The sequence below is a fragment of the Lolium rigidum genome, chromosome 5 (genome assembly GCF_022539505.1).
Source record: "Lolium rigidum isolate FL_2022 chromosome 5, APGP_CSIRO_Lrig_0.1, whole genome shotgun sequence".
In the NCBI taxonomy this organism is placed as follows: Eukaryota; Viridiplantae; Streptophyta; class Magnoliopsida; order Poales; family Poaceae; genus Lolium; species Lolium rigidum.
The window spans coordinates 233,638,200-233,664,955 of NC_061512.1; the positions used below are offsets into that span (position 1 = coordinate 233,638,200).

The following is a 26,756-nucleotide window of genomic DNA, read 5'->3' on the forward strand; positions in this document are numbered from 1 at the left end:
AGACCGTGGAGCGGATGCGGCAGGAGAGCGGCGCCCAGATCAGGGTGTTCCGGAACAGGGAGCAGCTGCCGCCTTGCGCCTTGCAGGGGGACGAGCTCATCCATGTACGCATCTCAACTCCCTCTCCACCTTTTCTGATCCAAAAAATGAGTCTGAATGTTACTTGAAAGCATAATAATCCACAAAACTGGTGTCTTTCCCGCTGAATGTCCCTTAGTAGCGTATAATCCATCAACTAGTGTCGTGCTGGGAATGCTTGAATTGTATAGCTAAACTTAGTAAGCAAGCAGTGAGATTATAGGATTGCCATTTGAATGCTCAACCAAATTGTGCAATTGAATTTAGTACTACCTCTGTCCATTTTTAGATTTCAAAAATTTGTCTAAATTCGAATGTATCTAGACATTTTTTAGGCATAGATACATCCAAATTTAGACGAATCACTGGACATCTATTAACGGACGGAGGGAGTATAAGAAATAATGAAATTACGATTGCCATTTACAACTCCGAGTGCATGTGTAGATACATTACTTCATTTGTAACAAAATATGTGTTTGGGCGAGTGATTGGAGTCACTCAATTGGGTATATAAAGACGTGAAGTAATAATTTCCTAAAGATTGAAAGGAATCCTCGTTATGTGCAGCATTACCCATCGAGTGTTGAAGAATGCCCTGAGAATCCGTGTCTCTCACATTACAGAGTCAATGTCTGTACAATCCCCGCTACATCAGGAAACAACCACCTGACTCAAACAACTGCCTTCCCATCCCAAACCGGACCATGCAGGATGAAGCCATGAACTGATGCTGCTGTTTGAACACCACCACCCTCTGGCCATGCATGGCCTACTGCTGATTACCCACGTTTCTTGGACCCAAATAACATGCCATGGCGTGGCTTCCTCGCTAAACCCAACAGCCTCGAGGAGATCCAGACCAAGAATACCGCCCTCTTCTCCATGAATAGCCAGGCATGCCATGGTCTTCCACTGTGAACCCAAATGATTCCTAAACAGTTTTTGCGATCTTATAATGACGTAATGGTTGTAGTTTTGGATATGACGTGGAACGATGAGGATGCTGCATTAGAAGTCAATTTTGAAATAAAAAGAGATTTTCTCTGGGTGATATGGGCTGAAAGCATAGGATAAGACATTAATGGGAATGTGCTTGTGTGCCTGAGTGGTTTTGGTCAAATACTAATGCATGATCGTGAAGATCTTATGCTATAAACTGAAATATGATATCATGCAAAAGACGGCACCGTGTTAGCATGATAATTTTGACAATACATAGCAGGATAAGTTTGGGATTGTCTTCATCAGCTATGGCTGGTTAATGATTATGTTAAGGGTCATGGTTCTCTTGTATAGTTGTACCTCAAATACATATCCCATATGAGAAAATGAGTTCAAATGAGCTAATCTTGCCTGGTTTGTACTTGGCTCTAAATTAATTCATTAGTTAGGCACATAAAGTGAGCCTATTCATATGATTTATGAAAAACATCGTCTTATTGATGGTGCATTGTTGACACACAAAAACAATATAATATTTTGGTTGTTCGTGTTGCAGAGACACCAAGTTTATGATTGAGTCCCACCTCTCTAATCATGAACCATTACACAAGCAGAGTTTTTTTTTCATCCATTAATTATGCAATTACAATCATGCAATTATTAGAATATGTCTGTGCACGTAATATTGCTTGGATATTAACCAGCTCTACCTGTTATATTTCATTAGTTGATGCCTTTTGTTGTTTTGCAGTGCTCAGGAAATGTTGTTATATTGGCACGTTAAATCTTTATTTGGTTATTTTATCTTTTAAATTCACAATGTTCTAACATGATAATATTTTCCTGTTAGATAAGTGGGAGCTTTTCTGCAGCAAGGAAAGCACTTTTATTAGTTTCAACCTGCCTCCAAGATAATCCTAGGCCAGACGCAATCAGTTTTCCGGCTGGAAGAACATTTGGGCCTCCAGGCAGTGGATGTCCACCTGGTTTGGATCCTCATTCTCAAAGAAGCTATTTACCACCACATATACCTGATTATCATGCAAGGAATTTTCCAAGCAATGTTGCTGCCCCTGGTCCTAGATTCTTTGTTGAACAAGAGGTAATGTTCAGAATGATATGTTTAAATGAAATGGTGGGCAGCATAATTGGAAAAGGTGGTGCCACTATCCGTGCATTACAGAGTGAAACTGGTGCTTCTGTCAAGGTTATAGACGCTGTTCCTGATACAGACGAACGTGTAATTGTGATATCTGCACGTGAGGTGTGGCTTTAAACTTACAAATAATTGCGCATTTTCTTCTTCAGTTCTAGTAATTGATTAAACTTCCTAGTTCTCCCGTGGTGAACTTCCTTTTCTGTCCATTTATGTCATGGATCTGCTCATCTGCATGCCGGTGAATACTTGCATATCATCATAGTGTGAAGCAAATAATTGCTCATTTTCCTCTTACGTTCCAATTGATTAAATTTCCTAGTTCTCCCGTGATGAACTTCTTTTTCTGTCCATTTATGTCATGGATCTGCATGTCGGTGAATACTTGCATATCATCATAATGTGAAGCAAGTTGAATGCTCGTTCTATCTACAAATATTGACAAGAAAATGGGGATTTATATTGTCTTTGTATTGTTGCTGGAAAGTTGTTTGATGGATGCTATGTTTTTTGTGCAGAATTCTGAGATGATGCATTCCCCATCTCAGGACGCATTACTTCGGGTGTATTCTAGAATCTCGGAGGTGTCTATGGATAAAAGTTCTGGTGTACCTGCTAGGCTTCTTGTTCCATCACAGCATATTGGTTGCCTACTTGGCAAAGGTGGATACATTATTGCAGAGATGAGGAAAGTAACAGGAGCCAGCATCCGAATATTTGGGAATGAACAAATTCCAAGATGCGCACAAAGAAATGATGAGCTGGTTCAGGTATGTTCTAGCTCTACTGATCAACCAACTTCAGATTTTTGACTTTCTGTACTTATGTATGATGATTTTTGATGTTGTGTACATCACAGTTTTCTCTATCTATGTGACCTTTTTGTAGTTACCCCAGTGTGCATGGAAGTACAGAGATAATTTTCTCTTGTATAAGTTCAATTTTTTTTGTCCATGTACAGCCATGTTGTAACTCTTTCATGTTAATTTTGTAACTACTTCATATTTCATGCCCCAAGTGCTCCATTTGGCAGTTCTTTCTTGTTAGGCATACTTATGTTATCACCTATTTTGGTATCATAGTAAACAAATTAATATATCATCATCCTGAAGAGAGAGTAGGAGATCACTTTATGGAGGATTGCTGAGTAGATCCAAGTCAGACTGTAACTTCTAGAGCTCTTGTTGCAGGTCACCGGTAGCTTCCAGTCCATTCAGGATGCATTGCTTCAAATCACTGGAAGGATTAGAGATGTCATCATTCCCCCGAAGCCACATCCTAGTGGAGGCATGCCTCCATATCCACCTGTCGGGAACACATCTCATCAACCAGCTCCACCACATCATAGTGGAGGCATGCCTCCCTATCCTATGCATCCTTTCAGACCTCATCCTCCTATGGGTCCTTTTGACATGGTAGATCATCGACCACCTGGACCACCTGGACCACCTCCCTCGCATCCAATGGAACATATGGGTGCTGGGCCCTACTCGTATGGTGGCGAACAAGGAGGTCCTCGTCCTTATGTTGAGCAACCCTCACAGAGAACCTGGGGTCCCGAGGTTAGTATATTTCAAATGTTGTTTGACATTAAACATAAATTCTTTAGCATGCTGTGGGTAGCATACTATGCACAAATGGCTCTATTAAGAACTTCCACTGTCAGATAGGCCCAACTAAAGGGTACAGTTAAGGATGACCTGCCATCTCATTTTGTTTAAAACGGTATCATTTGTATGCACATCACATTGCTGATTTAGGCACTGTGGTTGAATGACTAAGAATCAAGTCCCTTGTCATGTGCAGGCACCGCCGACTGACGCTGCAAGAAGCATGCCTGACATGGTACCAGCTGTAAATTTCCAAAAGGGACCAGTGGCGAGGTAAGTTAAATGCCAACTGTTTGATTCAGGTTTCATCATTCTTTTTGGATCTAAATAATTACAGTCTGGCTATGAAATTAGGATTCGTCATTTAGAATTTTTTTTTGTATGAAATACTTACTAGGACCATCCGTGTGGGAAGTTCTAGTGTTGAAGCCATACATAACTAAATATGTAGCTTTTTTCATCCTTAAAAGCACATCTTTAAAGCTGAGGGAATCCTTTTCTAACGAATGTTATACCATTGTTCTGACATGTGTTCATCAGCAGTGAAAATCAAGTGGCTGCACCAACAAGTACAACAACTGAAATTGTAGTCCCTTGCAAGTACATAAGTTATATCTGTGGCACCAATGGCAGTGACCTTGCCGAGATAAAAAAGGTACTTAACACTCTTCTTTGTTTACCTAACGTCAGAATAACCAATACTTGTCCCTTGCTACCTTGTGCTCATCAAGAGCACAAGGATATCTTGTTCTAACTTATTCTTGTCTCAAGTGAAAAGGCCTTGTTGGCTCATCGTTTTGTCCTGATGCCAGAACACAGTCCGTTCATATCACTTTTCAGTTTTTTAGCTCAGTTAACTCACTTCAAATAGCCCTTCTATCTTGGTTGTCTCTGGCTATCTAAGTTCTAGATAAATCTATCAAGATCTGGTACTGTAACCCTTTACGGAGTATTTGGTCATAAGTCTCACAGTGTTGCTCACATTTCAGATGTCTGGCGCTGTAATTACAGTTCACGATGCAAAACCTGGAGATACAAACACAACAGTTATTGTATGCGGGGATGCTGAACAGACTAAGAATGCACAGCGCCTGATTCATGCGTTCATCTTTTGTGGTCTCTACCAAACATGACCCATGACAGATAATGATCATGAACTGTATATTGTCCAGAGGTTTCCATCTGGATCTTTTTTTCATCAATAGGATGTATGTACATTGTACAATAGTCATTGGAGTGTAGATAGAGAACTGTATTGATGTCTGGACGCACAGCACCTGTGTAAGTTATTGAGTTGATAGCTGGAACATACCACCATTGTAAGTTCTTGAGTTGATAGCTGGACACACAGCACCAATGTTAGTTCTTGTATTTGGTTCAAGGAATTACCATGGAAGGCGTGCCCAGCTCCCCTGTTGTATCTTTTTCCTGCCATCCTGAAATGGGCAAGGATCTACCTGTAGCTGAGTTTGCATGATCGACTCTGGGAAGTTGGGCAGCACCTCGGGCTTCTGGTGGACTCTTACCTGTTTTCTGTACGATCATGGTAGGGAATTCCAAGGAAACTCCATGGCCACATGAGTACAACTGTACAAGCTACAGGCGATGCTGGCATGACTTGACCTCCAGGATCAGAGACGACCTGAGTCAGCTGTTCCTGGATGAACATGCGCGCCACCATTCATTGTGTTAGTCCCGAGAGGGAGGCTTCAGAGGAAGTCAACAAAACTCGGCACCAAGGACAAGGCCTCAGTTTGGAGCGCAGGAATTTCATGGAAACAACGAGCTAACTTCGCGGGGATTTCAGCTGGTCCTTGCAGCATTATTTGGAAACAACGGCATTTTGGGATATGCCTAGTACAGATCAAGCCAACTGGATGCAGACCTTGCCCAGCCTGAAGGAGAAGGCAATAAAGAAGACGCCAGGCTTTGGTTAAGAGACCAATCATAAGGCTTGGATCTTCCCAAGGAACTTCTAGGCAATTGCAAGCGTCACATCAATTGATATGCTCTCGGATGTACCCTGTTAACCATTCCGTGCTTTGGACAATTAGCATCTTGTGCCGTCAAGCATAGAAGTTGGGTGCCTGTCATGGCCATGTATCCAGCCAGAAGTTCAAATTCATCTTCCATTGTGCAACTTTGCTATGTTGTATTTTTCCCTCTGGATGGAGATAAAGCCAAAGTGCTCTGACAGACCTACTACGGAGCATTTTGTTTCCTTTTTTTTTTTTTTTTGCATTGCAGCGTATTAGCTGTAGCTCTAACTGTAACTCTAAAAACAAGCAGAAATAGAAAAACCCCACAATTACAATGTCATGCCACTTGCATCATGCAAGATTTTGTTTCCACCAAAGGTTGATTGATTGTCGCATAGGTTTGGTGGATGCAAAAAAAAAAAATCTATGAAATGGTGCTAATTTATTTTTAGATGTATTTTTTTACTCCATCCTAAGAATACATGATTCCGTCCTAAGAATAAAAGTTAACTACACATGTTTGTCTTGAAATTGAAGGACACCAAGGACCGAAGAAACCAATGTGCAACTCACAATCTTACATTTTGAACAAATCTAATACATCTTTCATGGGACGGAGGGGGTACTATTTTTTCATAATGAAAACAAGATGGGAAAGAGTAAAAAGTAGATGTTAAGCTAAGGAGTAACTAGTAAGCATAAAATCGCCAAAACGGGAATTTCTATGGTTTTCCCCGAAGTATGTATGGATTGATTTGCCCAAATTGGTGTACGCCTTTGTGCTTAGGGCCTCTTTTGATTAGCGAGACTCTAGCAATGCACGAAATGCAATGCTCACTCCAATCCTAGGTGATTATGTTTGCATCATAGTTTGTTTGATTGCAACGTATGAAAAACGAAGCGTTATGTGTAATGCTTTTGAGTGGTTGAAAAGTATTCTATGGAACATAATGCAAATGCATCATTAGAAACAGTTTATGCATGACTCAACTTTACAAATAAACAACACAAGTAGATTTTTTCTAAGGATACCATTCCTCTCCAAAATTTATATAAAATCATTTGAATAGACCCTAAATGCTCACAATATCAGCCAAAAATGTTGCATTTCTCATCATTGTGTATGGGTGAAGAAAATAAATACTTAACCACCAAGAGATGTCAATTCATTTCAGACAAAAATAGTGTATGCTCGTACTTTTGGAGCAAAAGGAACTACCCGATTTTAACTCTGTTTTGTAAAAGTCTAGCTTTGATCTCTCAACTTTGTTTTGGTCCAAACCTGCCCTTAAACTCTTAATTAGGTCCAAATTTGGTCCCTAGTAACGGTTTAACGATGATTGACCGGTTTTGACTCTATTGTTTTACCACCGTGGACATATTTGGATAGTTTGTCCACATGGGACCATCTCACCTCGAGATCAGTTATGCAACTGGCATTATGATGTCGGTGAGATCATGATCATTATCCATTTGGCGTAGTAACCCTAACTATTCACCAACACCTAGCTGTGGTGTCTGACACTATGAGGACGGATAAGCAGGGCGAAAAAGGTAGAATCGGCAGACTTACAGGGGCTTTTGCTTCACGAGGAAAGGCAGAGGCGGCTGAAGTGGCACGGACAACTGCACCAAGCAAAAAAGATGGAGGCGGCGCACATGTGTGTTAGGGCAGAGGAATTTCTTCTAACAAAAAAAGAGTTAAGGGATACTTTTAGACTTTGGAAGACTTGAGAGACCAAAAGTACACTTAACCCTTTTAACAAAAAAAAGCACCATTTAACATTGGCACAAATCTGGCCGACCGTTCATCCGATCCGACGGCGGAGACTTCACCTTCCCGTTTCAAACCAGCCCAACGGCTCGCTGCCACCCCGTTCTGTTCAGCCTTTCGTTACACTGACAAGCAGGCCAGCCCGTTCTGTCCCACCCACTCACGGACATGTGGGCCGTCTTCCGCCGGCCCCACCCGCCAGTCATCGGAGAGCCGCCTTCCGGGAACCTTCCTACGCGCAGCTAAGTCGCTACGGGTCCCCGATAAATACGCAGAAACGCGCGCGCACAGGCGAGGAGAGGTGAGGCTCTGTCGCTGACACTTCACAGGTTACGCGAAAAACGAGGTAAGGCGATTTCACCGAGCTCCAGAAGCTTCCAGGACCTTCTTCTTCGTTCTGGGCCTGCTAGTTCGGCGACTAGGTGTGTGGGGGTGAGGCACGGAAATGGCGTCGCCGCCGCCGGAGATCGCCGTACCGGTGGGGGAGGAGGAGAACAGGCAGGTGGAGGAAGGGGACGCGTTCGATATTCCCAGTAAGAACGCCTCGCACGATCGCTTGCGCCGTTGGAGGGTATGCCATCCTCATTTTCTTTCTCACTGCTGCTTCTGGTTCAAATTTTTGTTGGGGATTATCGTTTTTGGGGGTGCGGAGTTTGGATGAAATTGCCGTACACCGGAGGGAAAAATTTGTGTGAGCACTACGATAGTACATCTTGGTGTATCTTAGTTGATAATCTCTAGTGTGGTTGGTCATCGGTGGTTTGAGTGTCAGGTTCCCTGTACCGTAACCGTTATTGTGCACTAGTTGTTTTCATCCTCGCGACGTCCCTTCTTATGTTTGGGTTTGTGGTTTCATACTTCCATTTGAATTACCATTAAAAAAAAGTCATACATCAAGTGGCTCTGAACTTCTGATGGATGGATATGCTTGACAACCATGGAAGGTTGGAGTAATTGAATTTATGACTGATGACTTGATGTGTCAAGAACTTTATTGGTGAATGTAGATTGATGTGCAACGACAGTAGGGCGCATGAGCTACCACATAAATCTCTGCTGGCCATGTCTATACTACTCTTTCTGAATTGGAGCGCCTTACTTGTGCGTTTGTTGCAGTCAGTTTCGAAATCTTATGGTATCTGCCTCTGGGCTATAGTGTTAACTTTCAAGTTGCAACAATGTGAAGCTTATCGGTTGGAACCTGTTCAAAGTAGAAGGATGATATCCCCCAATCTAGATACTCCTACATGTATACTAGTTATCAGAATCAGGAACAGTCTGCTAGCCTACATTTTTTTTTTCCTTTCAATACTAATGTAATAATTTTTAAATTGTACCACGGGGTTTTCAAGAAATACATGAAGTTTGATGTATACATTTAGTAGGAAGGGGGCATTATTGTTAAAAGCATGCCTTTCCTCCCTTCATTTCAGCAAGCTGCCCTTGTGCTCAATGCCTCGCGTCGCTTTAGATATACTGTGGATCTGGAGAGGGAGGAAGAGAAAGAAAACATGAGAAGAATGATACGAGCTCATGCACAAGTTATACGGGTACAGTGTCATTTGCCGGTTGACAAATGACGCTTCACATTGAAGTATAATATTTGCTCATTCTATATTTTTATTCTTCAGGCAGTTTTCCTTTTCAAGAAGGCTGGTCAAAAGGAGCTAGAAGGTACAATCTCCAATTTCCTACTCATATTTTTAAATGGAAAACTCATGCATCGAAAATAAATGCTTTTCGTGTTTTCACATTTAAAAAAAATGGAAAACCCTACTCGTTACTAAATGGTTGGAAGATTGCATACATATTCTAACAAACAGTTGATGCGTCAAAGACCATAATCACATGTATAACACTGTCAGAGTATTGGACACAAACCACACAATGCTTTCTTCTGTTTAATAGCAATTGTTATGTGATGATAATGTTCACGTTTGGTTTCAAACATACAATGGAAAATCCATCCTGGCGACCTTTGCCTTGCTTCTTCTTCCACCTATAGAGCATCTGTTTTTTAGCAGCGTGTGTAATTGGGAAAGACATATATGACCTTATAATGTTACATCACAACCCAGTTATTCCTGTTAGGTGAAGTCTAACAAGTTCATTGATTATGGAGGACGGATGGCTCTCCTCTCCGCTCCGCGCTCCCGCCCCCTGACCTAGCCTAGCGCCGCCGCCTCCCCTCCCCACCGCCGCGCCGCCGCTCGTCGTCTTCCCCTCGATGGCGTCCCCCACCCCCTCCCACGTCTCTGCCACGCCGGCGGGGGCGTCGCTGACCCCCGGCACTGGGGAGAGGATCTGCTTTGGTGAGTTTGAGACCCCCCTCTCCTCCAGTTCCGGCGACTCGTTCGCCGCCAGGATCCGCAGCGTGGGGGCCCCCTCCGTCGAGGCTTCCGGGCCGGCGCCCCGCCGCTTCGCGGCCTCCCCGGTGCGCTTCCCCGACCCCTCCGCACCCCGTCGTCAGCCAGCTTCTCCCGTGCGCTTTCCGTCGCCTCTGCCTCCGCCGGCCTCTGACGCCCCGAGTCCTCGCGGAGTGCGGCGGCGCGTCGTCCTGCTCCCCCTGCCCGTGCCGCTCCCGTGGTGGATGCCGACGGGTTTCGGGAGCCCCGTGGTCGTCTCTACCGCCGCAACGCTCGCCGCCGGCTTCCCCCCGTCGCCACCGCCTCCGCCGCCTCCGCCGGCCGGCCGGTGCCTGCTGATCTCTGGGGCCTCTGCTTCAATTGCTGCCGTGAAGGTCACATGGCGGTGGACTGCTGGTACGCCACCCGCTGCCTCCGCTGCCACGAGGAGGGCCACCGCGCCGCGGACATCGCGGTCTGCCCAGAGTGGAGACGCGGTCGTTCACCCCTTGCCGTGGAGGTGCCACGGCCGGCCCAGCGCCGCCGCGGAAATTCGCCGCCTTTCATCGCTCCCTCGCCTCGCCAGCCCTCTCCAGCCGCGCCGATGCCCCAAGGTCGTGCCGTCGCGCGTCGTGCTGATTCCCCTGCCTGCGGCGGCCAGGTTGCGCAACCCCGGATGTCCGCCCACCAGGCCTCAAGCGTCGATGGCCACTTCATCAGCGGCACCCCTGGCAGCTCTTCCTCGCTGCCGTCCCAGCGCGCCTCGCCGATCGTCCTCCAGCAGGAGCCCTCGCTCCTTGAGCTCTTGCGGCATCGTCCGGAGCGCACGCTCTGCTACGTTCGGCGCTCGCCGGAGATCACCCTTGCGGAGTGTGCTCTGGAGGATGCTGTCGTTGTCACGATCGTTGGTTCAAGACCGCCTGTGTCCCGGAGCAGCTCGCCGAGTTCATCTCCGTGCGCTTCGCCGTCGACCCCGACCTCTTCGACGTGTACTCTTTCGCGCCGGAGGATTTTCTCGTGCACTTCTCCAACACCCCCGATCGGAACCGCGCCCTCGCCGCCGCCACCACCGTCATCCGCGCGCCGTCCTTCAAGTGCATCTTCAAGCCCTGGTCGCGGCTTGCCCATGCTAGTGCTAGCACTTGTCACTATCGTGCGGTCGTTGGACCTCATCGGCATGCCTCCGAATGTGGCTTGCCTTGGCACGGCAAGCTCTATTCTCGCGCCCTGCTCTGTCTATGAGCGCATTCAGCATGACCGCCTCGACAGGTCCAAGTTTCGCGTCGTGGTTTGGACTATGGATCCCACGACCATCCCCTTCACATCCGTTCTCTTCGTCGAGGAGCCTTCGGAGAATGCTGCCGGCGACGATGTGGAGCTCAAGCTCCTCAGCTACAACATCTCCATCGACATCCTCGAGGTCTCCAGGGTCGCCGGCATCCCGCCACCACCTCCTCCCCCGCCGCCGCCACCCTCTAATGACCGCAATGATGGCTCCCGGGATGGCCGGCGCAACCGTCCTCGGCGCGAGTATCGCAGGCTCTCTCGGGAGGCTCCCTCCTATGGTCGTTCCTCGTCCAGCCTCAGCTCTGCTGGTAATCGCGGCGCGCCGTCAAGTCATGGTCGTCAGCATGCTCCGCGCGAGTCCTCCACCGACTTCCCCTCGGCAACGTCTGTGTCGAGCTCCGCTGCTTCCTCGGTGGCACCTTTGGCGGTGCGGCGGCGCCGCCGTGGGCGCAAGGGGCGGCGTTCTCGGTCCAGCCAAGTGGAGACCACCCGGTCGCCCCAGGACAAACCTCTGCAAAAGTGGGCGATCAAAAGCGCGTCCAAGGCGCCAGCTACGTGCGTGCGTACTCTCGGAAGATCGGTGTTCAAACGATGGGACACCGTTGAACCATGTCGCCACCTCCATGCCGCCTGCCTCGGATCCTCTCGCAAAGTGCAATGGCTGGGCTGCAAAGTGCAGCGGTCCCTCGATCCCAAAGCTTCTTTGCCTTTGGAGCTCTACATCGGCTCTATTCTCGCCGTTCTGTTCCGAATGGCACCGCTGCCCCCCCCCCCCTCTGTTGGAGATGCAGCTAATCTGGCTGGTCCAAAGTGGGACTCCTCTCCTGAAGCTTCAACTAGTCTGGGTCCAGTCCTTGACCTGGTCGTTTCCTATGGCTTGGACCCTGTCGTGACGGCAGCGACCCCTCCGTGTCCGCACGCCTCGTCGTCTCCGCTGTTGGGCCTCTCCGAAGCTGGGCCTGCCTCCGCTGAGCCTCCTGCCCATGAACCTGCTCTGGACTCTGGATCTGCCCCAGCTGCTGAGCCTGTACGTGCTCCTGATGATGGGCCTCCTCCCGACGATGGGCCTCCCCGCGCCCAGGCACCGGTTCGCAGACATTTGAACTTCGACGCTCCCGCTCCAGCGCTGATCGTCTACAGTCGACGCCGTGCTCGTCCGCGACAACCTCTGCAGGTCCCTCCTCCTCTACCGCCAGCCTCAAACAGGGCTGCCATGTTCCGCGCCATGACATCGCCGGCAAGCCACCTGCTCCCTCGCCCAGCTGTGCAGAAGAGGCGCAACAAGCCCGTCCCGTCGGGTTTCATCCCTCGCCGTAGCAAGCGTGTTGCTGCCCGGGGCGACGGCAAACCTGGAGATTCTATGCGCAGCTGCCTTAAGGTCATTTTGAAGAAGATGGGCATCCCGGTCGATGACAGCAAGGCTGCTCCCTCTCCGGTGGCGATCCGTAGCTTTGAGCAGGAGTTTCTCCGAGGTCTCAGCCGTAGCAAGATTTCTGCCCTCGCCATGCTCTATGGCTGGAGTCTGCCATCAGAGCTGGAGCTCCAATCTCAGGAGATTGCTGCGGAAAACTCTCTAGTCACCTCTGGTCGTGAAGTTTCCCCATGGTAGCACACCCACTCCTGGTCGCAAATTGGAACCCGCGCGGCCTTAATGCCCCGGGTCGTCGTTCTGGTGTCCGTGAAGTTGTTAGATCATGCGGTGCTTCCATTGTTTGCCTGCAAGAAACAAAGCTAGCTCACATCTCTCTCTCTGTTGTAATGCAGACTCTTGGAAATAAATTTTTGGATTTCTGCTACTTGCCTGCTGCTGGTACTCGTGGTGGTATTCTTATGGCTTGGGATCCTGATGTGGTCACCGGCTCTGACTTTGATATTCGCCGCTTCTCGGTTACCTCCCGTTTTGTGGTTGGCTCTAACTCATGGTGGCTTACCACTGTCTATGGTCCTCACTCTGATGAGGATCAAGTGTTGTTCCTGGATGAGCTCCGGGACATTAGGGCCTCTCACCAAGGAGGCCGGGTTGTCACCGGCGATTTTAATATGATCTACCAAGCTGCTGACAAAAACAATCCTAATGTCTCTAGACGGGTGATGGGTCGTTTTCGCAGGGCCCTTGATGATCTGGAGCTGCGTGACCTCCCCCTGAATGGTCGTCGTTTCACCTGGTCAAATGAGCGCGAGAATCCCACTCTCGAGCGCCCGGACCGTGTTTTCTCGCTTCCGTTGATTGGGAAGCTGGACATCCAAACTGTCCGCTGACTTGTGCGGCTACTTTGATCAGTGATCACTGTCCTCTCCTGCTGCACACTGAAGTTACTCATTGTCAACACCGCAGATTCCATTTTGAGACCTTTTGGCCGCAGATTCCTGGTTTTCATGAGACAGTGCAAGCTGCCTGGGCTGAACCTGCTTTTGGAAATCCTATCACAGCCATTGACCACAAGCTCCGCACCCTTGGTCGTCGCCTCAAATCGTGGAGTGATAAAAATGTGGGCAACATTAGGATGCAGATTGAGTGTGCTAAGGAACTCATCTACAGATTTGATGTAGCTCAGAATCCCGTCCGCCGAGCCTCTTGGAAGGCTGGTTTAGGCGTGAACTAAAGAAGAAGTTTTTAGGTCTCTCGCTCCCTCCAACGTACTATTGCTCGACGAGCCGATCGCGTATCCTCCGGCTCAAGGAAGGCGAGGCCAATACCAAATTCTTTCACCTCCATGCCAATCACCGGCGCCGCAAGAATTTCATCTCTCAAATTAGCCATAATGGTGATATCCTGGTCGACCGGAACCTCATTGAAGATGCCTTTGCTAACCACTTTGAGGATGTTTTTAGTGCCCCTGCCGACCGTGACTTCTCCCCGAATCTGGATGCCTTGGGACTGCCCCGTTTTGAACTTTCTCACCTCGATGCTGAGTTCTCTCGAGGAAGAAGTTCTCGCTGCCATCAAGGACATGCCAAGTGACCGTGCTCCGGGACCCGATGGGTTTACTCGGCTGTTTCTTCAAGTCGTGCTCGGTCTCGTCATAAAAGAGGATATTATGGCAGTCTTTGCAGCTGTTCATTGTGGTCGTGCTCACGGTTTCTCCAAGATCAACAAGGCCCTTGTCACTCTTCTCCCTAAGAAGCCGGATGCATCCGAGATCCGGGACTATAGACCTATCAGCCTTGTGCATAGTGTGGCCAAGCTAATTGCAAAAACCATGTCCCTTCGTCCGGCCCCTATTCCGCCATCCATGGTCACTCCCAATCAATCGGCTTTCATTCGTGGTCGTACTATTCAAGATAACTTCATGCTTGTTCAGCAGCTAGCTAAGTCCTTTCACTCGCCAATGCCCCAACCGTCTTGCTGAAGTTAGACATTGCCGAGCTTTTGATACGAGTATCTTGGTCGTTCTTGGTCGAGCTTATGCAGCATCTTGGCTTTGGGCATATTTGGATTAATCTGGTCCGCTTGTTGTCTGTCAACCGCCTCTACCAGAATTTTGGTCAACACCAATCCCTCCGCTGAATTCTTCCACCACCGTGGTGTCGAGCAGGGGATCCCCTATCCCCAATGCTCTTTGTTCGGTTATGCGGGTATTTCACTACTTGGTCGACCTTTTCGCTCGTTTGGGATTGCTTGCAGCTCGCCGGGCAGCCGGGGTGCTTGCCGCACATCTCTTTATGCTGATGATACCGTGATCTTCTTCAAGCCCACCCTCGGTGATCGTGATACCATCAAGCAATTGATACGTATGTTTGGGGAAGCCACCGGTCTACATACTAATATCCTCAAGAGTGCAGCTACTCCGATCGGATGTTCCGAGATGGATAGGCAGCTAATTGCCGATCGAGTTGCTTTGCCCTGTCCTTGACTTTCCTATCACCTACCTTGGGGTGCCTCTGTCCATTTACAAGCCGCGGGCCCAGGACCTTCAACCCATCATCGACACCCTCCACCGCAAGCTCTCCGGATGGCATGCCAACCTCCTCTCTAAGGGAGATCGCCTTGTGTTGGTCAAGTCCGTGCTATCTGCGGTCCCCATCCACACTATGTTAGCTACCGATATCCCCAAACCCGTTAGTGAGGCTATCGTCAAATGCCAACGGAAGTTCTTCCGGTCTGCTGGTCGCAATGATGGCGGTGGGGCTGTGCCATCGCCCGGAAAGATGTTTGTCGTCCCGTTGAGATGGGAGGCCTTGGCGTTCTAGACATCAAACGCTCGAGTTGGGCACTCGCGTGCCGGATGGCCCCGGCTCCGCCGTGTTGACCCCGCGAAACCATGGGCCATGTTCCCTATCCGCTCCAATGGTCATGTTGAGGCTCTTGTTCATTTGGCCACCTCGATCAAGCTAGGCAATGGCACCAAGGTGCTTTTCTGGTCCGACGGATGGATCGCCGGACAGAGTATTTCCCAACTTGCTCCAGACCTGTCCTTGCTGCTGTTCGCCCCAACGCCGTCAGCTCCGGATCTGTTGCTCGAGGGTCTTACCAACAACTCTTGGATCGGGGACATCTCCGGAACTCTCTCCGTTGAAGGGGTCCTGCAGCTTCTGCTTTTGGTTGATCTCTCCGAAGCTCAAGTGTCTGTCACCCGCCACGGAGGATGAGTTCATCCGGAATCTCTCGAGCTCCGGTCTATACTCTAGCAAGTCTGCGTATAATGCCCTTTTTGCCGGAAGAACTTTATCTCCGCACCATTTGGCCATTTGGGATTGTTGGGCTCCCCTCAAGTGCAAAGTGTTTGCTTGGCTTGCCGCGGCTGATCGCCGCTTGGACCGGTGAGCGCAGCTGCGACATGGCCTCGTCTACTTCGACACCTGTGTCTGTTTGTGATCAAGAATCTGAGTCAATTAGCCATCTCCTGTCTGCAATGCCCTTTTGCCAAGCAAGTCCGGTTCCATTTCCTGTCTAAACTTGGCTTGCGGTGCCTGTTTGCCAGTGCCCCGATGAGACTTTCTCGTCTTGGTTTGAGACGGCTGCCACTCGTGTTGCCCCCAGCCTGCTCAAGGCTGCAAGGTCCATCATCATCCTCACCCCGTGGAGAATTTGGAAATCCAGGAATGATGTCGTCTTCAACAACCTGAGCCCTTGTCATATGGATCTCTCTCTCTCTATCCTCGAGGAGGCTCGGCTATGGATTCTTGCCGGCGCCAAGGAGTTACGTCGCTTACCTCTCCATGCTCGACCTCCGGACTCTCCCTAAGTCCCGGCCGTTGGGTTAACAAATGTTAACCCATGTATAGTTTTCTTCTTCTTTTCTTCTTTTTGTCCTTGTTTTTTAGATCTTTTGTTTTGTTTCTCTGTCTTTCTCTTGTAGCGCTGCTACAGTTTGTACAGTTTTTCCGCCTCTTTGCGGCTCCTTCTAATATACAAAGACACTCGCTTAGGCGTGTGTTAGAGAAAAAAGTTATTCCTGTTAGAACACATCTTTAAATGTTGACCAACGGGGGAATGATCCCTCCCTTGGCTATACGTTGTTAGGTAGGATGAGACTCTCCCAGCCGATGGATGCTAGGATGATAACTTGGTTTAAAGTTCACCCCTCCCTGCGAAATTACCGCGAGATGGGGATTCGAACCCGGGTGGGCTGGCTGCGCACTCGCTTGCCTTGCCACTGAGCTGGAACTCAGTTCTCGTTATAACACATCTTTAGTTTTACATTACAAAAATATGACATTGATTTAGTTATGTTGATCAAACAGAATCCTATAATGGTACAGAGGTTGGGTCACTCTCTCAGAGATTTCCAATTGATCTGGAAAAGCTTGTAATGTTGAACAGAGATCATGATGCAATTATGCTTCAGGAGGTTGGAGGGGTAGGTTCATATAAATTTCTCTTTGAATTGGGACTTCTTTTTTATTTTTTTGGCGATTTATTCTTACGTCTCTAATAGAGTGCCTTCACAGGTTAGTGGGCTTTCAGGTTTATTAAAGAGTAATTTAGAAAGAGGAATTAACTCAAACGAGGAGGATCTGTTGAAGAGAAGAGACCTTTTTGGAGCAAACACCTATCCGCGCAAGAAAAGAAAAGGCATATGGGTACACGGTTTTCCTTATGTCTCCTAACTCAGTTTTCCAGTGTGCCTTGTCTTATTTTTTTGTTGTTCTTGTTCTATTGAAGGCTGTAGGGGTAAATGAAAAGTATTTTATGATGTAAAAACTATCTTTCTTGGGACAAGTATACATTATTAAAACTGAATATATATGTAGTGATTGCAAAAACAAATATACTTTGTAGAACTTATAGCATGCATGTGCACCATGTGAATTTTAAAATTCCATATGTCTCCAAATGTAATATGTACCAAATTATTATTTGCAGCGCTTTGTATTTGAAGCTTGTCGGGATTTGACTCTTGTGATTCTAATGGTAGCTGCTGCTATATCATTATCACTGGGCATGGCAACAGAGGTACTTTATGACATTCTGATTTATCTCGTCTCCTTTGTTTATGTATTCATTTTTTTTGTATTTTCACTGTAAGAATGGCTCAATCTAATAGTACATATTGCTATTTTGGCTTTATTTTATTATCTACTTAGGGTGTAAAAGATGGATGGTATGATGGTGGAAGCATATTCTTTGCTGTTTTTCTTGTGATATTTGTAACAGGTAACAGTCTTACATTTGTTAATCTTCTCTCCTTCTATTGCTATTCACTTTTATGGCGACGGCTGAAAGCCAAAGATGGCGACGGCTGCTGCAGGCGTGTTGGATTGGTGTCCATGCCTTCTCGGCACTGGTGTCAAGGAAGGAGGAAGCAGCGTGGTGGCAATTGCACCGTGGTCGAAGATGATGACCTGCTTGCGCTTGGTTGTAGTTCTTTCTGCAGGGGTCTTCTCTCAAGTTTATGGGATGATGACACAGGGCTCCGGAGATCTTCATGGGCTATGGTGGTCTTAGGGTGTTCTAGGTGTTTTTGGTCCTTTGTATTTGTGTTTCTCTGTGCTTGTAAGGGTCAACAACTTTGTATCTTTCCGTGATATGAATGCAGAGAAATTCTCAAAAAAAAAAAAACTTTTATGCACTAATCAGCTCATCCAAAACTCATATTTTAAGGGGAGTGACATTATACTCATATTTTAACACTATCCCTTGCATCTAGGATTATTCAGGCCTATGCTGTATAGATTATGTGTCATAGTCCTGTCAGGGTGCAGACGTAGACAGATCACATGGTGCAACTGTGCAAATGGTTTCAGGGATGTGAGTGCATCCCATTATTTTCACACAGCAATACCTTATTTTTTAAGGATGAAGTAAAATGAGCTGCTGGGTGTCAAACTCGTAACTTCTTGCTTTGACTACATAATGAGTGTAACGCACTCACGAGTTCATAGAAAACCTTAAGGTATTAGGGAAACACATGTTTTCTCGAATATCGGCAGTTGTACTTATGCATGATCATATATCTGGGGTTCCAGTGATTTGCATATGTGTTACTGTACTGGAAATGACCATAATATTTATTTCTTCACAACACTTTTAGCAACCAGTGATTATAGACAATCTCTTCAGTTTCAACATCTGAATGAGGAGAAACAGAACATACAAGTTGAGGTGAGTATCCTGAGTATTTTTGTTAGGGACTGGCACTCATTGGCAGTGTATGATCTATTGTGACCTATCATTAGGTTATCAGAGGTGGTAAAAGAATAGGCGCTTCAATATTTGACCTTGTTGTTGGCGATGTTGTTCCCCTCAAAATCGGTGACCAAGTAATGCAATGCATCACATATTCCACTTTTGTCTACATTTGGGCTATTTTTCTCATACTGATGCTATTACATGCATTAATTGATCTTCAGGTTCCTGCAGATGGTGTCCTGATATCTGGTCATTCTCTTGCAATAGATGAATCAAGTATGACAGGAGAGTCCAAAATTGTAAGTGTTGATAAAAAAAAAGGTAAAATAGTTGTTGTTTTCTGAAATCTGCCTTCTTAAATATTCAAAGTTATGTTATTTTACTGTCAGGTTCATAAGAACCAAAAGGCACCTATGTTGATGTCTGGTTGCAAGGTTGCAGATGGTTACGGTTCTATGTTGGTGAGTATCACTTGGTTGGGTCTTCCAAATTATGAAGAGCTCAGCTTGCTGCTTTTATATTGCATAATTGAGTAGCTACTGGTATATTGTCTATTATTTGGTAGCATCTCATTCACTCCAGCACTTTATACTGACTACTAACAAATTTTTTTTTGCGAAAAGGACTACTAACGAATTATTTATGATAAATGCATAGGTAACAGGTGTGGGTACCAATACTGAATGGGGTATGTTGATGGCAAACCTTTCAGAAGATATTGGTGAAGAAACCCCATTACAGGTTTATTTCTTATTTCGTTTTTACAAGAGAATTCATTTTTCTCATGTTATGGATCGCACAGAGAATAGTGTGAACTTATATTGACTTTTTTTGTTTTACGGCTGTGCTACCACTTGTGCCAACCGTGGAGTAGGTGCGCTTGAATGGTGTTGCTACTTTAATTGGTGTCGTGGGTTTGTCGGTTGCTGGTGCTGTCCTTGTCGTGCTTTGGTTAAGGTGGATCTCCATTACATTCATTCATTTCTATGGTGCACTTTAAGTATTTTGCTACATTATGTAAATATGCTTCTTATGAACACCTTCCATCTAAACTGTAGATATTTTACTGGGCATAGCAATAATCCAGATGGAACTACCGAATTTGTGGCTGGGACTACTGGTGCAAAACAGGGATTTATGGGGGCAATTAGAATTTTTACAATTGCCGTATGTAATCCTACTTGTCTTGCTTTCACTTTAATGAAGACTATTAGGGAGTTTTTCTTTCTGAGTCCGCTGATTCTACCTCATTTTCCACTAGGTAACTATTGTGGTTGTTGCTGTGCCTGAAGGACTCCCTTTAGCAGTAACTTTGACGTATGAATCTTTTACCTTCTATACAAATTCCTTAAAATTGGCAGGTGTATTAAACTGGTGCTTGTTTGATTTCAGCCTTGCATATTCAATGCGAAAGATGATGCGAGACAAGGCTCTGGTAATACATAGGAAGAGACTTTTAAAGCAAACCTTGACATAGGTATATAATCTATGTGTTTTGATTTGCATTCAGGTGAGGCGACTTTCATCTTGTGAAACAATGGGATCCGCAACCACGATTTGCAGTGACAAGACTGGAACACTTACCTTGAATAAGGTTTGTGAAGCCAATATGCACTCACCACAAAAATACTATGCATACACGACTGCTGCTTGGATATACCATGCTGCAGCTTGACACTGTTCCTTCATGGTTTGCTTTTCAATCAAACCTGACAAGTTACCAGTTTGAATGAGCATGTGTTCTAATAGTTGTGTTTAACTGTGATCGCATAGAATCAGTGATGCCTTAAATTGTCATTGTGCTTCTGTATCTTATATTCTCCTTTTCCAATTGATCGTTTAGATGACAGTTGTGGAAGTATATTTGAGTGAGACGAAGTTGAATCCTTGTGATAATACTGGGTTGATGTCTAGCAGTGTAGCATCTCTACTTATTGAAGGAATTGCACAAAACACAGCAGGAGCTGTGTTTTCGCCAGAGGTACAGTATGGTACATTTCTCTTTTGCTTGTACTTTTTTGCATACAGTTGTAAGTACTTCCAATGAAATTCACCTGTCATACCAAACGATGTCATCCATGTTATGTTTTCCTGTCTATAGGATGGAGGAACTGCTGAAGTTACAGGCTCACCAACTGAAAAAGCAATTCTTTCTTGGGGTCTTAAGGTACTGCCCATACGCTCTTTGGTTCATCATTACTTCTTTCAAGTTTCTTCCATTAAATTGACATTTGAACTACATAGATTGGGATGGATTTCAATGACGTGAGATCAAGATCTTCAGTTCTTCGTGTTCTGCCATTTAACTCGGTGAAGAAATGTGGTGGTGTTGCAGTGCAAGTGGTATGCACAGTTTATGCACTGAAATTCTGAAGGAATCATATATGTTAAATAAGAAATGGACCTTTTTATTCTGAATTACTGACTCTCCTACAATTTGGTGCTAAGTATTTAGCTTACTACAATTCTGACCTTTTGGTTTTACATCTTGCAATTTCGTTGTGAGCTTTGTTATCTCTCAGAGCTACATGATGGTTCTTGTGCTGAGAAAATTCTAAGCTTGCTTTATAAGTTGTATGTGTTTTGTCTGTTCCTGTCCAAGTTTCAAGACAACGTCTTTTTATTGCTTTGAATTTTCTCTTTTGCCTTCTTTAGTATATACCGTAAATGAGTGCCTTGCTTGAACTAATCATACTCCCTCCGTCCCAAATTTCAAGTCATATAATTTTTTTCTTAAGTCGAACTTTTACTTAAGTTTGACTAAGTTTATAGTGTATTTGTAAATGCATCATGAAATGTGTTTTTATAGTGTATTTGTTTGTTATGATGTTGATATTTTTTCTGCGAAGTTGGTCAAACTAAAACAAGTTTGACTTAAAAAAACTAATTTGGATTATATTTTAGATAGGAAGTTTGACTTAAAAAACTAATTTGGCTTATATTTTAGATAGGAGGGAGTAGTATTTACGTTGTTATTATCTTTCCTAGTCCTTTTTTTGGTAGGAGTTTCTTAGTTTATGTTATCTCAGTGCTATTCTATTGTTGTAAGTGCAGTCAGATGATAATGTCCACATCCACTGGAAAGGTGCTGCTGAGCTGGTGTTAGCATCTTGCAAAAGCTGGCTTTCTATTGATGGTTCAGCTCATCCAATGAGTTCTGACAAGGTAAATACCAACCCAAATTGATTGATACTTCGCTTCTGAAGTCTTTACTAAATTGTTAGTACTTTGACAGTATAACGAATTGAAGAGATCCATTGATGATATGGCAATGAGTTCACTGCGCTGTATTGCTTTTGCATATTGTCCCTGGGAGCTCAGAATGGTTCCTAAGGAAGATCTCGATAAGTGGCAGTTGCCTGAGGACAATCTGACTCTTCTTGGAATGGTCGGGATAAAGGTGTGTATTGTTGTTGGTGTTTATTTTATACTTCTGCTATCATTTGAGTAATTTCGCGTAGCCTGTGTCTGTCCTCATTTCATGGATAATTTAGCAGTCCATGCCATGGTATTATATGAATGAAAAAGAAAACAATAACAGAATTGTCCATTTGCATCTTGCTAGCTGGATGCTTTCTGTTTAGAACTCTTTATGTGTGAATCTGTTTAGGCACAATATTGTTAGAATAGTTCTACCAACCAACTATTTCAAAAGACCGATCTGATGGAAAGTGGTGGTATAATATACTTAACACCCCCCCCCCCCTTCACATCCGACGTGGATAACACCTCCCCTCACGCTCAACAGGGGCATGGATAAATTGGGGATTAATGGTGCGGGGATTGAGACTTGAACCCGAGACCTGGGCGCTATGATACCATGTTAGAATAGTTCTACCAACCAACTATTCCAAAAGACAGATCTGATGGAAAGTGGTGGTATAATGTACTTAACAAATATATGTTCCATTTTTTCGTATAATTTTTTTATCTCTTCATGGCTGCATGCAACTTTTTACCTTTCTATGATTTTTTTCTCTCTAGGATCCTTGTCGCCAAGGAGTGAGGGACGCTGTACAATTATGCAGTGCTGCTGGTGTGAAGGTTATTATCCTCAATGGTTTATTTTTCTATGCACTTATTTTATTTCCATCTATTTCTATTTCATATTTTCTTTTCATGGATTATTGAACTATTGAGTTTATAATAGGAGGTTAGGTCATGGTGGTTTGCCAATATACTGTTTTAAAACGTTTATGGTGCTTCAGTTCCTTTTGTGCATGTTGTCAAGAATATGCCATATGAGGGAAGGTCCAAACGCTTATCCATGTGTATTTGAATAAACGGGGCATCTTAGGTACTAATAGAAGCGTTTATACTTACAAAGTTCCAATTTCTCCTTCATGTGGCCATGTTGCAAATATACGATAAAAATATCTTTAGTACACTTGATCTGCTTATATGCCAAGGCCACTAGTTTTTCATGCCTGATGTGTGTTAATTGATCGAATAATGTGAAGGAGTTGTAGCTATTATTGCTGAGTAAATCCAGCTTTATCAGCCTTGTTTGTTCAATTAATCGAAAAATAGATGGTAAAATGCGGATATCCTTGGCTTCATATGCAAGGGATAATTGTTGTCACAGGCTGACAGCTATGTAGATCACATGGGCAGAACTTGTAATTTCAAGGTGTTGTGTGTGGGTGTCAGCGTGCATGTACATCGTGTGTTTGAAAAGAATTCTTCTTGCGTTTGATTAAAGCATTAAATGTATCTTTGTTATAGGTACGGATGGTGACAGGAGATAATGTTGAAACAGCTAAGGCCATTGCTCTCGAATGTGGAATACTGAATGCAAATGATGTTGAATCAGAGACAATAGTAATAGAGGGGAAGGTATTCCGTGAAATGTCTGAAAGTGCACGAGAAGAAGTTGCTGACAAGATTACAGTAAGCCCACCTCTCCATCCCTCCCTCTATCTCGTGTTTGGAGCTTCCAAAACTATGAACTTTGGGAACATCAATACTAGACTAACACAATAATATCCTTAACAAAAAAAAATTATACCTTGAGTAGCACATGTATTGATATCATAGAGTAAAATATCTTCTGAAAGGAATTCAAGGATAATCTAAAATGGCGTTCATTTTGCCCACATCGGTTCTTGTGTTCTTTAGCAAAGAAAGGTCAAGTTAGATTCGAATAAAATTAACTCCGGTGATGTTTTGTGCTAACAAGTAGCAATGCTTATTGTTGCTTTGTACAACCAGTCTGCAGATAATTAATGGGTATAGGGTCTTTACTTTACTTGTATAACTATAAGCATATCACTACCATAAATAAAAGCATTTTTATATGATACAAGGTACTTTATTGATAGAAATCTCTTCGAAGTTTCTGACTTCATTTGGTGGTATCAGTCAATATATCAACTTTTATTTTAGGTAATGGGACGATCTTCTCCAAACGACAAACTTTTGCTTGTACAAGCTTTGAAACGAAAAGGACATGTTGTAGCTGTAACCGGTGATGGCACCAATGACGCCCCAGCATTACATGAGGTGTGTCTGCAACTATGTCATTTATTTATTGAAGTGTTAACCTAGAATCATCCTCTTGTATTCATATGTTCCTTTTGTCATATAGGCTGATATCGGTCTTTCAATGGGTATCTCGGGGACAGAAGTTGCTAAAGAAAGCTCAGACATTATAATTTTGGATGATGACTTCACATCTGTTGTCAAGGTTGTCTTCTCCAACATCAAAGCATAATGCTGATTTTTATAACATCAGCATGTTAGCCTGTCATTGTGCTTTCAGTTATTGCACGCTCATACCAGCATGGTTTGTCCTTGTGCAAATATCTATTTCCAGCGATACATCTTGACAGACGTGCATATGCAATAACCTGTATGAATTGTGTGCATCACACACCATAGTTCTGATCTAGTGACAACTAATCTTGAACTTCTATCTAGAGCACAAATCTTAACTTTCGTTCATTGTGTTAGGTTGTTCGTTGGGGACGGTCTGTCTATGCAAATATTCAGAAATTCATCCAGTTCCAGCTGACTGTTAATGTCGCTGCTCTAGTGATAAATGTGGTTGCTGCTGTGTCCTCTGGTGATGTTCCTCTGAACGCAGTTCAGGTTGAACTCTTTTCTTTATTGTGTTATGTTCTTCTTATAGCTGCATATCCTGTGTTAAGTTCTCATTTATCAGTCCTGTTTATGTGCATTCTCATTTACTTGAGTTGTTTAGATGACATAAGCATAAAAAAATATTTAAGGAAAAAACATAAAATTCGAAATATTTTTGTCATAAACTGCTAAAAAAATATGAATAGCTATGGCAAACTACTAAGATACTTTGAAGGAAGTAGTGCCTTGTTTATTTGTTCTCAACCACATCATTTTTCTTGTCGACAGCTTCTCTGGGTGAACCTTATCATGGACACACTGGGAGCTCTTGCATTAGCAACTGAACCACCGACGGACAACCTAATGAAGAGACATCCTGTTGGACGAAGGTACAATACACCCTCATACACAATTATTGACAGATATTCTTTATATTTTAATGTTGTTATGTACTTCAGTTTTGTCTAAATAACGTTAATGCTTCATTTCTTATTCATTTCTTCAGAGAACCTCTTGTTACAAATATTATGTGGAGAAACCTGTTTATCCAGGTCTGTAGTTGTCTAACTCACCTGTATGTATACATTCAAGCAATTAAGACCCTCTTAAATCAGATTTTCATATATATATGGATTTTTTGCAGGCTGTTTACCAGATAGTAGTTCTTCTCGTCTTCAATTTTGATGGCCAAAGGATTTTCCATTTACATAATGAAAGTCGAGAGCACGCTGACAAAATTAAAAACACCTTTGTCTTCAATGCATTTGTCTTTTGCCAAGTAAGATCACTGGAGGATTTTTCTTCTAATAATTCATTTTATAATTTTAGTGAAACTACAGTTTGTTGTCACTTCCTGAGATATGCTGCATTCCTTGAATAGCCTCAACACCTCCTTGCTACATATCAATTTCGTTACTGAATATGCCACTTGTGAATGTACATATTCCTGATACATGTAAGAAATCATAGAATTCTTTTCTGATGCCTGATGTGGCATTCATGTCAGATCTTCAATGAGTTCAATGCTCGCGAGCCTGAGGAGAAGAATGTCTTCAGAGGAGTTACGAGGAACCACCTTTTCATGGCTATAGTGGGTATAACTACGCTACTTCAGGTAACTGTCAAGATGCATACATGTTTTGACGAGGCACAAGTGGGATCATCATCTCATCTGGCAGATCTTGAAAAGTGAGTTCATGAACATCATTTCATCACGCAGACCTTGATAGTTGAGTTTCTCGGGAAGTTCTTCGGCACTGTTAGACTTGGTTGGAAGCTGTGGCTGTTATCAGTTGCTATTGGTGCAGTAAGGTATGCACAGAGAACTCCATTGTGCTGTACAGACAAGACACTCATTTTTCGCTCTAAACGCACATCGTAGTCAACTTCATATAGCCCAATATCTGTTGCCGTCAATTGCGTCTGCGCCAATGCTAAAGGATTTTTCTCAATTTTTTATCCAACATGCTGCGAGCCATGAATTACTCATAATTTATTCCTTATCTGTTGCCAATCCAGCTGGCCTCTAGCATATCTTGGGAAATCCATTCCGGTGCCGGCCAGACCTTTCCAGGATTACTTCAAGCATTGTTTTTCCGGGAGAAGGAAACGACAAGGTAATTTGCATGTGATCCTTCTGTTAGGTTTATTATCGCTCGGCGAGCTTCTAGTAACCCCTACATTCGATTGTGTACTGCAGATGAAGAGCACGGCGGGAAGAGCTGAGATTTAGTTGGTGTCTTGTAATCAGAAACACATCTTCCGCTCTTCCCTGGGGAACAACTTCTGGAGAAGCTGCAAAGTGTGATAAAGTTCAAGGCTTCATCTCAGCTGGAGTTTGCAGAGGGGGGCAAAGGGGCTCCCTATCAATGGGATTCAGATGCGCCCACAGGGAATAAGAGGAAGCTCGCCCATAGTGCGGCGTATTA

General features: G+C 44.5%; 1 protein-coding gene and 1 pseudogene across 1 annotated transcript in view; both read left to right on the forward strand.

The window, feature by feature from the left end:
* The window catches only part of LOC124657248 (KH domain-containing protein HEN4-like), an 11,666-nt gene extending 6,471 nt beyond the window's left edge, over positions 1-5,195 (forward strand). Inside the window, exons 2-8 of the mRNA XM_047195830.1 lie at positions 3-104; positions 1,874-2,287; positions 2,698-2,949; positions 3,370-3,741; positions 3,986-4,062; positions 4,330-4,444; positions 4,779-5,195. Of these exons, the coding sequence (XP_047051786.1) occupies positions 3-104; positions 1,874-2,287; positions 2,698-2,949; positions 3,370-3,741; positions 3,986-4,062; positions 4,330-4,444; positions 4,779-4,922 (1,476 nt within the window). The 3' untranslated portion in view covers positions 4,923-5,195. The remainder of the gene's footprint in view (positions 1-2; positions 105-1,873; positions 2,288-2,697; positions 2,950-3,369; positions 3,742-3,985; positions 4,063-4,329; positions 4,445-4,778) is intronic.
* Positions 5,196-7,987: 2,792 nt separating this feature from the next.
* On the forward strand, positions 7,988-26,553 carry LOC124652625 (annotated as a pseudogene).
* The last annotated feature ends 203 nt before the right edge of the window (positions 26,554-26,756 follow it).